The 14,751-nt window shown below is 45.8% G+C and overlaps 1 protein-coding gene across 3 annotated transcripts in view; it reads left to right on the top strand.

The window, feature by feature from the left end:
• Nucleotides 1-14,751, top strand: part of smoc1 (SPARC related modular calcium binding 1) — a 288,182-nt gene that overhangs the window by 153,437 nt on the left and 119,994 nt on the right. For all 3 annotated transcript variants that reach the window (XM_038784692.1, XM_038784682.1, XM_038784701.1), the window contains exon 9: nt 12,252-12,334. In XM_038784692.1, coding sequence (XP_038640620.1) covers nt 12,252-12,334 — 83 coding nt within the window. The remainder of the gene's footprint in view (nt 1-12,251; nt 12,335-14,751) is intronic.

Here is a 14,751-nt window from a genome sequence, read left to right as displayed (position 1 = left end):
AATTGTCAAAAGTTGAGGCCCCAGCACTGATCCCTTTGACACACCACTTGTTACATCCTGCCAACAAGGCAAAGACCCCTTTATACCAACTCTGTTTCACGTTAGCTAGCTAATCTTCTATCAATGCCAGTATGTTACCCCCTACTCCATGAGCTTTAATTTTCCACAGCGTGACACCTTATCAAATGTCAACTGAAAATCTACGTACAATACATCCAATGGTTCCCGTTTATTTATAGCACACGTGACCCTGTCAATGAATTCCAATAAATTGGATAAACATGATTTTCATTTCAGAAATCCACGTCGATTTGGTCTGATTGCATTGTTTTTTTCAAAGTGCCTTGCTGTAACATCTTTATTAACAGCTTCTCACATCTTCCCTATGACAGATGTTAGGCTAAGAGGCCTATACCATGTGTATGAGTGTATGACTGTGTATGTGAACATGTGTGTGACTGTGTATGTGAGTGTGTGTGTGACTATATGAGTGTGTGCGTGACTGTATATGAATGTGTGCGTGAAGGTGTATGTAAGTGTGTGTGTCTGTGTATGTGAGTGTGTGTGTGCGTGACTTTGTATGTGAGTGTGTGACTGTGTATGTGAGTGTGCGTGACTGTATGTGAGTGTGTGGGTGACTGTGTATGATAGTGTGTGTGTGTCTGTGTATGTGAGTGTGCGTGACTCTGTATGTGAGTGTGCGTGTGACTGTATGTGTGTGTGACTGTGTATGTGAGTGTGCGTGACTCTGTATGTGAGTGTGCGTGTGACTGTATGTGTGTGTGACTGTGTATGTGAGTGTGCGTGACTTTGTATGTAAGTGTGTGGGTGACTGTGTATGATAGTGTGTGTGTGTCTGTGTATGTGAGTGTGCGTGACTCTGTATGTGAGTGTGCGTGTGACTGTATGTGAGTGTGTGACTGTGTATGTGAGTGTGCGCATGCAATGTGTGTATGAGCAGTGAGTGCGTGTGTGTTGCATATGTGTGTAGGTACAAGTATGTAAATGCATGTGTGTTTGTGTATGCATGTTCACTTGTGTGGATTATGAGTAATAGTGCATGTTTCCTTGTGAGAAAAATGGAGCTTTCATTTGAGCTAAAATCTGGTGCCCAGTACAGAGCCGGCCTTCCAGACTGTCTACTCTGTCATACACTTTGGATCCATTATGAAAATACTGTTTAATCAGCCAGCCACAGTGGTTTGTAGTGATATTAAAAGCAAAAAGGCTGACAGTACTGGAATAGATTGAGTTGCTTTGTCACAACGAGGCAGGGGAGCTCAAAGTTTCGAGTCTACGATTTTAAACCTCACCCACTTTAACAAAGCTCAGTATTGAGCCTGTGCACAAAGTAGAGCTGCTTCATTCTTCAGCACTGTCATATCTCAGCATGATAAGCTTGAAGTGCTTTTCCAGCAGGAGCTCCAATGGCTGGACAGCCAGTGAGAAAGATGTATTACAAAAGTCTTTTATGAAGCAGCGTAAATGGACAGAGACTGGGTGACACTCAGAGTTCGAACTTGTCCCTTCACCTCTGGGATCTAGGTCTGAAAATCTCCTCCCTCTCTCTCTGCTGACAATAGGGGCTCGATGTAAAATGAGTTTGGACGGACTCGAATGACTTCCCAGTGGGTGCTATCCCACAGAACCTTCAACACAAATTGCCACAAAATTAGTAAGCTGATTTACAGGGGAGAACTGGTGTGATAAAAATAAAATATTTGCTTGGGTAAAACCAACGCAATTGTTCCAATGCTGGGTTGGATTGTTAGGACAAAGGAGACAGTGCTTTAATCTGGATGTAATCTGTGCATTAACTGATCTGGGATTACTTGAATTTGACCTGGCGAGTCACAGTGGGGATAAATTTCCTTCCCTCTCTGATAGATCCGGCAGGTGGGCACTGGGACTGTGCTAGGAACCCTACAATTGCTCTCAACCGAGGGGTGGGGGAGGGGGAATCAGCGAGGATTTTCGTCGCGGATGGTTATCCAGCAATTTCTACTGCAGCCGTGGGAATAGGTTGAGGCATGGTTTTGATGCCCATCCCCCCCCCCCCTCAATCAGTACTGTTGGTGTTGTGGAGACTCCCTGAAACGCTAGGCTGTTGGAACCTATGGATCTTTACCCCAGAAAGTGTCAATGCATCAGGGGAGGAGAAGATGGAACAGAATTGCTGTCCCTCCAACAACAAAACAGACTTCAGGCAGCTCATTTTAAAAATTAAACTATGATTATGCACAGCACACAAATGGGGTAATTGTGACTTTTAGTGTGTTAGTGTATGTTTTAAACCCCACGGGTCCCACGGGAAGATCAACCGGGATGTCCTCCTGGGAGTTATAACATCCTCCTCCCCCCTCCCCCACCCCCACCAGTCCATAAACCCCCTGTAGCTACATTTTGTCCTTGTCGCCAATATTGTAGTCAAAAGTAGTTATTTCCTACTCACAGTTAGGAAGTACAGCAACTAAGCAACAGTGCAAGTCCCAGCCAAGACCATCCTGAGATGCTGGCTCCCTTTTGGGCTGGCTTTATCTTGAACTCGCTGTCAGACTTCCGCCCCTCAGTGGGGGAGCTTGTGTTCCATGAGCCTCACGGGAAGATGGATCGGGCCAGCCCTGTAGGTCTTGTGGAGGTTGTAACATGCGTAAAATAGGTGATATCGGCTGTTCTGCATTCTCCCACAAAGTTAAACTCTATGCCGTGGTGTGCATTCAAATGGGCTTGTGTTTTCCCAAATAAAGCAAGGTATTTTGGATTCTGCCTTGTGTTTAGTACATTGCAACCATTGTTACCCTCCTATCAAAGGAAGCTCCATTGCTGCTCCTTCTGTTGAATCAGCTCAGGTATTTTGATCATGAACACATAATGTTCAGTCAGTACAGACTGGTACTGGGTGAAAATAGCAACCCAGATATATGCTCACTATTACTCTAGACCCCAGCATTTTTATATTTTCCACATGCCCTGTGGCCTTCCTCTATGCAAGGGGTTCCCCACTGCAAGCAGGTTCATGTCACTGGGCGAGCAGTCTGGGGACATCAGTTAAAATCCCACTATGGCAGCTGGTGAAATTTAAATTCAATCAATAAAATCTGAATTGAAAGCTAATTGCAGTAATGGAGACCATGAAATTATCACCGATTGTTGTAATAAGCCACCCGGTTCACTAACGTCCTGTAGGGAGTAAAACCTGCCATCTTTAACTGGCCTAGTGTATTGGCAGCATGGTAGCACAAGTAGATAGCACTGTGGTTTCACAGCGCTGGGGTCCCAGGTTCGATTCCCCGCTGGGTCACTGTCTGTACGGAGTCTGCATGGTCTCCCAGTGTCTGCGTGGGTTTCCTCCGGGTGCTCCAGTTTCCTCCCACAGTCCAAAGACATGCAGGTTAGGTGGATTGGCCATGATAAAAGTGCCCTTAGTGACCAAAAAAGGTTAGGAGGGGTTATTGAATTACGAGGATAGGGAGGAAATGAGGGTTTAAGTGGGTTGGTGCAGACTCGATGGGCTGAATGGCCTCTTTCTGCATTTATGTTCTATGAATGGCTTCCTTCTGCACTGTAGGAATTCTATGATACATGTGACTCCAGATCTTAATTCATTCTTAATTACCTTTGAAATGCACTCAGTTCACGGGCAATTAAGGTTGGGCAACAACATCCACATCTCACTTTGCAATAAAACACAGATGTTTACAGCTGGAGATTGCTGGAGAGAGGAGTCTGTTAAATATTTTTCTACATCATCAGCTCAAACCTCTTGGTGCATAAAATCAACAATGCTTCACCAATTTAATCTGAGGATTGGGAAAGAAACAGGAATGGAACAGGAGATTGAAAGTGGATGAATTAGAGTATGATTAGACATAGAAAGGGAAATAAAGGCTTCAATATATAGGAATAGATTCCATAGGCAGGTGAGGCAGAGGACAGGTATAGTGTATGTAGCCTCCAATGTGAAATTAGAAAGGCTTTGTCCTTGAGAGGTTCCCCGCTGGAAGTCAGCCTGATTGACAGGCTTGACTTCCAGATAGGCCGACAGTACTGTTGAACAGGCTACTGGAGCAGGGAGGCCCCATGGATCACTAGTCAACAAAAAAGATTCAGTTAAACATATAGGGTTGGCTTCAGTGTTCCCAATGCAGATCCTGCCACTGGATGGAGAACTGGTTGGAGACCGGTATTGTTTCAATGGAGGAGGCCAGACTCAATTAAGTGCCTGTTAGGCACAAGTGGGCAGTGTCAGGCCTTCCCCGCTCATAGTGCTGCTGACGGGTGATGGAGAGCTGCTGATCTCTGATTGGCTGGCAGCTCTCAGGGGGGCCGGATTTCCAACCCTGGAGGCCTAAATCCCAAGGAAGACCCGAAGCTGGTCACTTAAGTGCCTAATTTAATGGCATGTTGATTATATTGTGAAGATGTGATAACTCTCAAGTACCACGTGGGATCACTTATCGATCGCCCCGTGGGGCCCATGGAATACGAGTTACCATGGTAATGGACAGAGGCCCATCTAGCTGGGTCTCGTTACTTTAAATACTGTCCCAGTCAAGGACCAGAAGTCCTGTTAGTCCCAGGCTGGGACACTTGTCTTGTATGCCGTGAGTACGGCTTTACTTCGGTGTTTAAAATAAAATGAGTTAAATCTTCAGCTTCGAGACTACTGGATTATTATAGAAGATATAGAGGTGATGGCCAGTGTTTAATTAAGAAAGTAGAATTCTTATAAAGAAAAACTGCTGGGACACAGTGGATGGTAGGCAGGAAGTAGACATACGTAATGCTGCATCCTGTAAATAAACCCACCATCATGACAAGGATTGACGTCTGGTTTCATACTTCGATGCCTGGTGTGAAATTCCTTTTCTAAAACACCTAGCAAGCACATAATTTGGCCTGGCCTCCCTCACCGAGGCCTCACTAGTCTACTGCCAGTTCTCCAATCAATGGGCACAACACACATGGGCATATTAAATCCAGCCGGGTGAATGGGGGTGAGTAAAATGGTATGTAAAGGGTTAACAACTGTATCATAGTGCTGGACAACCACTAGATGGCAGCACCAGATCCATGTATATAAACTGAACTCAGAGGATCTTCCCGCCTCTTTGTATCAGGATTGACTAGATATCAGAGTGTTAGAGAGATTTAGCTTAGTTAGCACGTGTAGTTAAACATTATCAATACTTCTTCTGGTTTACTTTATCATCAGTTATAGTTGTAGAAGAGTGAACAAACTCATTATTATTTATAAACGTTAATCATTAAATGTTATTTGCTTAAATTGAAGCCTGATAGTTTCATTGCACTATGATCATCAGACTATTGTGGAAGTAAGCAAAAGAGTAACGACATTTTTCAATCACGTAATATAACAAGTGCGAGGCACCAATGTCTTCGAGCTAAAAGAAAATGGAAAAATGGTCAGTTAAGTGTCGCGACCTAGGTAACAGGCGTATGGGGAGGGGAAGTGGGTGGGCCCAATGCCTGAACCTGGCAATCTTTATATTTGGGGGGGGGGGGGGGCGGTGAGTGGTGGGATTGGGGGTTGGGGGTTGGTGGAAGTGGAAGCACCTATCCTCTTCTTGAATCAATTCTCCACTCTCTTCAGCCTGCAGTTCAGATATCAAAGTCTGCAAGCCAAGTTAAAATACTTAAACAGCCAAACCACATTCTGAGAGCAGGCGGCTGCCCACTGCTTTCCCCTTAAATGTGGAAGTGGGCATAAGATTTAAAAATTTTAAACATCTGATCCAACCCCAGCCCATTTTGAGTGTTTCAGTGCGAGAGAAAGAGGAAAGAAAGATTGGGCGAAGAGAGGGAGGGTAAGAAAACAGAGACAGAAAAGAGAAAAAAGTTAACATTTTGAATTTTAAAAATCTCTGGCAATTGGCTTCATTCGGAGTGAGATTGGTAGGTTTGAATTGCTCCCTCTCTGGGTCAGAGAGGTTGATTACCATTGCATTGACAATTATGTTATTCGAAAGACTTAACTTTCTGCGATGAGACAATTAATGTGCAATCCAGCTAAGGGTCAGCAGCCATTTTTTTGCAAAGCAAACAAGCAGAGTGTCTTAAAATTCTGGAGATTTGTAATCCACAGTCTATCCCGTATTTGTTTGAACTTGCTGGCCAATTTGCACATTAATAATCGGGTGCTTCGTTAGCACACGGTTATTTTTCCAGTATGACCTGGTCCAATAAGTATGTAATGTCTGCTGTGTGAATAAGGTTTGGTTCATTGCAATGAGCTCACACTTTAAAGAGACACTAGCCTTTTGTAGATACTCAGTGATTAAAATGTAACAAAAATATATATGTACATAAAAGAAGTTGAAGTTCCAACTATTGCACAATTATCCTGAACACATTCCAACTCTTTGAAAGATGACGAGTTATTTGCAATGCATTCAGGGTGGCTGAAGAACCGATTAACCATGGTTCTGTTTCTGGTAACTGTTGCCATAAAACTTGTCTTGGACTGCTGCACATTGTTGAGACAAGTTTCATTTTGATTGGGATATAATGACTTGCCAACTGAAGGAGACTTGGCATTGTCTGCAAAAGCTGGACCTCCCCTCACAATAACCTTCACAAAACTACCACACGTTTTGCGAGCAGAAAAACAAAATCACTTTTACACAGTGAATAAAAGATCCTGCGAAGGGGTTCTTGTGGTTTATGTCGGATGTGACAGAAACCTCCGAGTGAGTAGGGAGCAACGTTCTCACATGTTTGCATTTGCATCCTGAGTAGATATTAACTAGTCGCATAGGAGAAAGAAAAGACTTGCGTTTCTGGAGCGCCTCTCACAGTATCAGTTCGTTCCAAAGCTCTTCACAGCCGAGGGTGTGGCAAAGATTTTCCAGGTTGGATTTTACGCAGGTCATTGCAGTGGAAACCAAGTGGCCCGGCACATTTAAGAGCGCGTAAGGCAATCTGCTGGCAGATGATTAAGTTGTAAGGCAGAAAGGAATGATGTGAAATTCCCAGTTGCCGGTGACGGTATGTCAATTAGGTCCATTAATGAGCCAATTGAGGCTCATTGTCCCTGAGCCCACTGCAATTTAGTGGTGACTCCGGGATTAAATGGAGCGAGGCCTGAGGCTCCTCTGCAGTCCTGGGCCTTGGCTGGGTGCAGTGCTGCAAGCAGCCATTGGTCCCACTGATTCTGGTGACAGCGAAGAATATTGCCGGACTCCGATTGGCAGGCAGTTCTTGGCGGGCAGGACATCTGAAGGGCACTTGCTTCTGTCAACCCCCCCAGCACCCTATGGAACTGCCAGGGGTCCCTCAACAGTTTCCCAACTGGTGGACGAGATCCTGTGAGTCCCACAGAATTCTGGTCACTGAGGTGATCCCAAGGACGGGAGGACTTTGTTATGGGAGACCTGAGAAACTAAGACTTTTTTCATTGAACAAAGAGGCTCTCAGGATATGGTGAACAACTGGTTTAGCCATTCACCATCAGAACTGGCGGCATGGCATAAAGCACGACTGAGTCCTCTTCCAGCCTGCTAAAATGGCTCACTATTCCAGGATAATCTCTGGGTTTATTTTCTCCACTGCAAATGGTCTTTTTAAACCCTGCTCCCCTGACTCTTCTGCCTCACTTCGTACAATAAGGGCAGGATCTACTGGTTGTGTTGCGCCCGAAAAGCACCATGGCATGGCGCAACAAGACCGGCAGATGCCAGGAGATCCCACTTCCAGGATAGAATCATAGAATTTACAGTGCAGAAGGAGGCCATTCGGCCCATCGAGTCTGCACCGGCTCTTGGAAAGAGCACCCTACCCAAGGTCAACACCTCTCCCTATCCCAGTAACCCAGTAACCCCACCCAACACTAAGGGCAATTTTGGACACTAAGGGCAATTTTTTTATCATGGCCAATCCACCTAACCTGCACATCTTTGGACTGTGGGAGGAAACCAGAGCACCCGGAGGAAACCCACGCACACACGGGGAGGATGTGCAGACTCCGCACAGACAGTGACCCGAGCCGGAATCGAACCTGGGACCCTGGAGCTGTGAAGTCATTGTGATATCCACAAGGCTACCGTGCTACCCGGCTTGCCATGCTTCGCGTGATCTATCGCGAACTCATGAGAGGTCGCATTGTGCATCCTGCCCAGTGTGGGCGGGATTACTTCTGGCAAATCTGCACTAGCTGTCTCAATCTATTATGGGTTCCCGGGATCTACCCAAGGCATTGGGATCTAACCCTTGGGGGCTTCGGGCAAATGCTGTTCGGTGCTGGTCTCCACAAATGGGGACCAGATGGAACAGCACTCATGGGGGTCTCCCAGCGGATTGTAGGCCTCTAGCTGTATGCCCTCTGAGTAGGGTGGTACCCTGGCACTAGTGCCAGCTAGGCACCATGACAGTGTCACTTGTGTGTACATCTGTGAACACTAAGGGGCAATTGCAGCATGGCCAATCCACCTAACCTGCTCATCTTTGGACTCTGGGAGGAAACCAGAGCACCTGGAGGAAACCCACGCAGACTCTGGGAGAACGTGCAGACTCCATACAATCACCCAAGGGCAGAATCGAACCTGGGTCCCTGGCGCTGTGATTCAGCAATGCTTGCCACCGTGCCGGCCCAGGAACAGCAGTGGTGGCAGAATCCATTATAGCTTTTAAAATGGGAGGGGGAATAAATATTTGAAAAATAAAAGTTTTAAGGGTGTGGTGAAAGGTCACTGTGATGTCAATTTCTTACGGCACAGTGGTAGTGCCCTTACCTCTGGGCCTGAAGCTCAAGGTTCAGGTCCCACTTCAGGACTTCTAGTCATGGAAGATGTGTTTGTAATATGGCCAAACAGGTTGATTGTCAGTCTGTAATTCCTAATATGGCAGGTGGTAAGAGGAGGGGACCAAACTACAAGGGGCAATGGTAAACCACTGCAGTACTTTGCCAGACATAAAAGTGGACTAATCCAATGGAAGCCCATCGTTGCCAACGCTCTCTTAGAGCATGGTACCTGGAGGAGGATGATTGAGACCAGGGACGCAGTATCGGGTGAATAAGGTCACCCTATTTAACTTCATTCATCGTAGAAAAATCCTGGAGTCATTGGATTTCTAATGCATTCAGAATCAAGGTTTTCTTTTCCAGAAGCCGAGTGCACCAGCTAATATCGTCATCGAATTGAAATGTTTGCAGAAAATAGTGAAAAAAGGTTCAGCATGGTGATGCATGAGAGTGTGAAGTACAGTCAAATATGCTCGTTTTAATCCTAATTTTAAAAACACTATGCAGAATTGCTGACAGAATTATGAGAAAATATTTGGCCAGCCTAATTTTCCCGTGGGAGCCATATGTACATTTGGGAATGTTTGCAGAGTTCGGTATTTTTTACAATGCAGAATTTGCCATGGATGTATGAAAGCAGTGCACTATGAAGCTATAAGGGTAGATTTACTGGAAGTAATGTGATTTGTAAATGTTATTCCCTCCCTCCCTCCTATGTTCCTCCCTGCTGCTCAATTCTTTTTATCGGCCTGTTGTTTAAACAGTGTCTTCCTATTGAAATTTGCTATTGATGGAAGACTGCATCTGACCTATTGACTGTGGCTTACTCTGGTCAGATGTTGTTACAGGTGCCAAAATGCTTTGTTTATCCCCTGCTTTGGGATAACACAGGGGTTGTGGAGCATGGGGGGGGGGGGGTTTGCTTTCGGGGGTCGGTGGTGGGTCGCACAGGGAAACCAGTGGAAGTTCACAGGGTGCCGGGTCAGTGCGGTGCACTAAGTGATTTTACAGTTCCTCGTACCGTCACAGTGGTTTCAATTTCCTTTGTACAGGCTGGCTTCGAACCAGGTGGGAATAAACTCCACTTTAGTCGCAGCTAAGCACATGAATCGGGTCAGGGCAGTGTCAGCTGTTGTATGTTAAAGTGCGCTGTCGCTGGCACCTGGTTGCAGATAGCACACTCCATTGTGTGCACCATCGCAACACAAGGCCTCAGCAGCATTGACAGAATGTCGCAATGAGAGATTCACCTTTTCGATTGCTTGACTTTACGACGAGGCCTGAAGCACATTTATTGCACAATTGCGCTGAAAGCCTCCCATATTTTTGTGTCCATCACGATGGGGAGAACATTTTTCATATACTCAGTATCAAAAGCTCAGTGGCGTCCTCCTGTCAGAGACAGCATCGGGCAGATGGGCAAATAATGTAACCCCCAGTTACTCAAATTCTCACCAAAGTTCTTAGCTGCCAATTCAGTGCACAGTTGCTTCAGGCTGTGAAATTTTCCATCTCCTCTAAAAAGCACTTTAATATCCCCAATAATTGTTATGTCGTGGAAGGGGTGGGGGAACAATTTAAAAAAGCCTTTTGGTTAAGACTGCCCCATCAAAGAATTGACAGCATGTGAGCCTGCTGCAAAACGGACTCTGGTACACTTCTGATATTTTCCAAGAGTTACCATGGGGAAAATATGATACCACTACACACTGTAAAGCACAATGCAGATATCTTTATTATTGTCACAAGTAGGCTTACATTAACACTGCAATGAAGTTACTGTGAAAATCCCCTCGTCGCCACACTCTGGCGCCTGTTCGGGTACACAGAGGGAGAATTCAGAATATCCAATTCATCTAACAAGCACGTCTTTCGGGACTTGTGGAAGGAAACCGGAGCGTCCAGAGGAAACCCACGCAGACACGGGGGGAACAAGCAGACTCCGCACAGACAGTGACCCAAGCTGGGAATCGAACCCGGGTCCCTGGCGCTGTGAAGCAACAGTGCTAAGCCCGTGCTGCATGTAATGTTCAATGAGGTCTCATGGAATTCTGACAGAGGAAACAGTTCAAGTCTTTGTTGAACAATCCTAGGTCACCTTGGAGATTCCCTCTTATAATAAACACTGCCGGCAACAGTAAAGGTTGATACAAATAAATTGTTTGAACTGCAATTTGTAATTAGCCATGGTCCACAAAGGACCTTTGGCATCTCTCTCCATTAAGGAGGCAATTGGTGATATGTAGCATGAGGAGCATCACTCCGCAAGCAGGGGTGGCCTCCAAGAACTACCAGAGTCAGCGTGGGGGATTGCATACATTACCATCATTCTGCACGACAAGACTAACTATCGGAGCTAAACTGAGCCCCCCCCCCCTCTCAGAAATATTCTTTCCCCATTAACATTCAAAATTCTTCACTTTAAAATATTTCTGTTCGCAAACACTGTTGCGAATTTGAAAACCAGTTATGGTGCTGACCAGTGACATGTCCTCCAGCAGGGAAAAAAGAAATCACATGGTGTGTTCCAATTTTTGACTAATGAGTTCTTGACTTTCCTTTCTCCGTTATGATAGGGATCCACTTATGTCTTGTCCTGGACTGAGGACAACAATCATGACTGCAACATAACCAGCTTAGTAGGTTGTTTTTGATTCATTCAGGGAATGTGGGCTTCGCTGCCCAGGCCAGTATATTTGCCTATCCCGAGTTGCCCTTGAGAAGGTTGTGATAAGCTGCCTCCTTGAACCGCTGCAGCACATGTGGTGTAGGTACACCCACAGTGCTGGTGGAAGGGAGTTCCAGGATTTTGACCCAGGGACAATGAAGGAAAGATGATATATTTCCAAGTCAGGATGGAGTGTGGCTTGGAGGTGTTCGCATGTATCTGCTGCCCTTATCTTTCTAGGTGGTGCCTTGGTGAGTTGCTGCAGTGCATCTTGTAGATGATGCACGCTGCTGTTACTGTGTATCGGTGGGTGGGGGAAATGAATGTTGAAGGTGGCGGACAGTGTGTCAATCACGTGGGCTGCTTTTCTTCTGGATGATGTTTAGCTCTTTGAATATTTTTGGAGCTGCAGTTATCCAGGCAAGTGGAGAGTATCACACTCCTGACCTATACCTTGCAGATGCTGGTCATGGTTTAGGGATTTAGGAGGTGACTTAGTTAGAACAGAATTACCTGCCTCTGACCTGTTCTTGCAGCCACAATATTTATATGGCAGGTCCAGTTAAATTTCTGGTCAGTAGTAATTCGCAGGATGTTGATGGTGGGGGATTTGGTGGTAGCAATGCCATTGAATTTTCAGGGGATGGGGAGATGGTTGGTTCTCTCTTGTTGGGGGTGGCCATTGCCTGATATTTGTGGCACAAATGTTAATTGCCGTATCTCAGCCAAGTGTGGATGTCATCCAGTAGATCTCAAGCCTGACTGGCACAGGCCTTACTGCTTCCTAACGTGTGTTTTGAGTGCTACTCTTGCTTCTTCCAGTTACCAGACCCCCGATTGTGACAGCAATGCCAGATCCAAGCTCATGGAGGTGGATGATCCATTCAAGGGCAAAGAGTTACAAGGTAAGCCATTTTCAGTTCCCCCTTCCCTCATCAGCACAGCAGGGAGTGATCAATGTGAAAACCACTGCCACGTAGTGCTGTCCTTGAATAATTTTGTGTCATGACCCTGCAGAAGGGGCACATGTGATTGGCTAATCGACTTTTAATTGATCACAGATGAAACCATCTCAAATATTGATGGTCGATTACAAGAAAAAACAGTTGCTGCCGGCTCCTCCCCAACCCGTCCAGCCCACCTCACCCCTCAACATAAAGAGCTCCCTCTCTGTCAGTGTTAAAGTCTGATCCCCTGCCTCTCGCAATTAGCTGGAAAGAAAACCTCAGCCGGGATTCTCCGGCATTTTCGAGAACTGTCATCTCGGCCTCTAAATTTGCAAAGGCCAACATCACAATTCATTGCAGGAAGTAAATGCTGAGCTGGCTTGGTCAGGTGGTGGTCTCCGGTTTTAAGCAACTTGAGGTACTTGCCTCATGCTGCTCAATCATTGGAGATTTTTCCTTTTTAGTCTTCTGAACATTAAACTGATCGAGGCCCCAGCCATCCACTGGGGTTTGTGGGAAGATCCTGTGACATTAATTCAAAGAAGAGTAGGGGAAATCGCTCTGGTATCCCAGGCAATATAATAATAATAATAATCGCTTATTGTCACAAATAGGCTTCAGTGAAGTTATAGTGAAAAGCCCCTAAAGCCACATTTCGGCGCCTGTTCGGGGAGGCCGATACGGGAATTGAACCCGCGCTGCTGGCCTTGTTCTGCATTACAAGCCAGCTGTTTAGCCCGCTGTGCTAAACCAGCCCCTTATTCATAACTTAGACCGATAAATTGTCCATTTATTTAATTTGCTGTATTGGGAGCTTGCTGTGCACAAATTTGTCACTGCATTACAACAGTGACCACACTTCCAGAGCATTGTATGGGTGTTAAAGCACCGTGGGACATCTTGAGGTTGTGAAAGACATTATATAAATGCAAGTTATGTCTTTACGTATTCTCAATCATATTATTCTAGGGGCAAAGCCAAAGTTTAAAAAAAAATGCAACTCAAACTATAAAATATATCTAATAACTGTTTGCCACAGAAAATCCAAAGAATGATAATGTGAATCATTCCACTCAGAAAGCAGCACAACTTGCTGACCTTTGGTGTTGTGCTGGTTTAAATAATATACATATATTTGATCCTGAATCTAGTCAGCTTTCAGGAAGATCTATGTTTTGGCAGGCATCAGACGTTTTTATTTCTCCTTTGAAGAACACATGGTCGTAGCTTTCATCTCCAGACTGATGACTCGGAGTGAAATTGTTTTTTTCCTTGTCCTTGTTTTATATTTTTGACCATAATTCTTGTAGTCTAAATAACAAATTGAAGGTTAAGATGGGGTTAGTATTAGAGATCGTTAGGGAACAGGCAGGAATTAAAGAGCCACACTTTGTCTTCTCGCTCGAGCTTGTAAAGAAAATCTTAGTCTCCAACATCGTCCCCAGACCCTGTCCACACAATTTCTTTCTCCCCCAACTTTTCGGCTGGCAATTTTTCTTCAGAGAAAATATGGATATTTCCCCCCTTTCACACTTCTGACTTTTGGAATTGTAATAAAAATGAGTTTGCGCATATTCTCACATAAAAGCTAAAGTGTAGACGGAGATTAGTGCATTGTGGATCGGAGAATCGTCCGGGGCCAGCATCACGCCCGCCCCCGCCGTGTCCAAAATTCTCCGCCCCCCCAAGATTCGGCGGGGGCGGGAATCACGCCGCGCCGGTCGGCGAGCCCCCCGTGGCGATTCTCCGGCCCCCAATGGGTCAAAGGCCCGCTGCTAACTAGCCTCTCCCGCCGGCGTGGATTAAACCACCTCTTTTACCGGCGGAATTGGCGGTGCGGACGGGTGCCAGGGTCCTGGGGGGGGGGGGCACGGGGCGATCTGACCCCGGGGAGTGCCCCCACAGTGGCCTGGCCCTCATCTCTCTGTGTCGTTAGCCCTACGGCCCTTCATGAGTTCTGCATTTCTCCAGCTTTGGCCTATTTCTCTCTCTCCCTCCCTCAATTAGTTCTCTCTGAGGGTCACTAGTGTTTGGAATCCCCTCCCCCAATGAGCAAGGGAGACTGGGTCATTGTATATATTCAAGGCTAAGTTGGACAGATAGACAGGCGAGGCAAGATTATGGGAGATAGGCAGGGAAGTGGAGCGAAGGCCACAATCAGACCACTGTGACCTTACTGAATGTCCCGAGGGGTCGAATGGCCTACTCCTATTTCTTATGTTCTTATGTTCTTGGTCATCTCTCCTAATATTTCCTTCTTTAGTCAGTGCCATTTTTTTGTCTGTTTATGCCTATGGGTATTTAAAGGTAAATGCAAGCTATTGTTGTAGTCCTCGTGTAACATCCCGCACAGAACCCATGGGGTGGAAATGCTT

The sequence above is a fragment of the Scyliorhinus canicula genome, chromosome 2, assembly GCF_902713615.1.
Source record: "Scyliorhinus canicula chromosome 2, sScyCan1.1, whole genome shotgun sequence".
Classification (NCBI taxonomy): Eukaryota; Metazoa; Chordata; class Chondrichthyes; order Carcharhiniformes; family Scyliorhinidae; genus Scyliorhinus; species Scyliorhinus canicula.
Note: the sequence above shows the minus strand (reverse complement) of the source record. Positions and strands in the feature narration are given on the sequence as shown.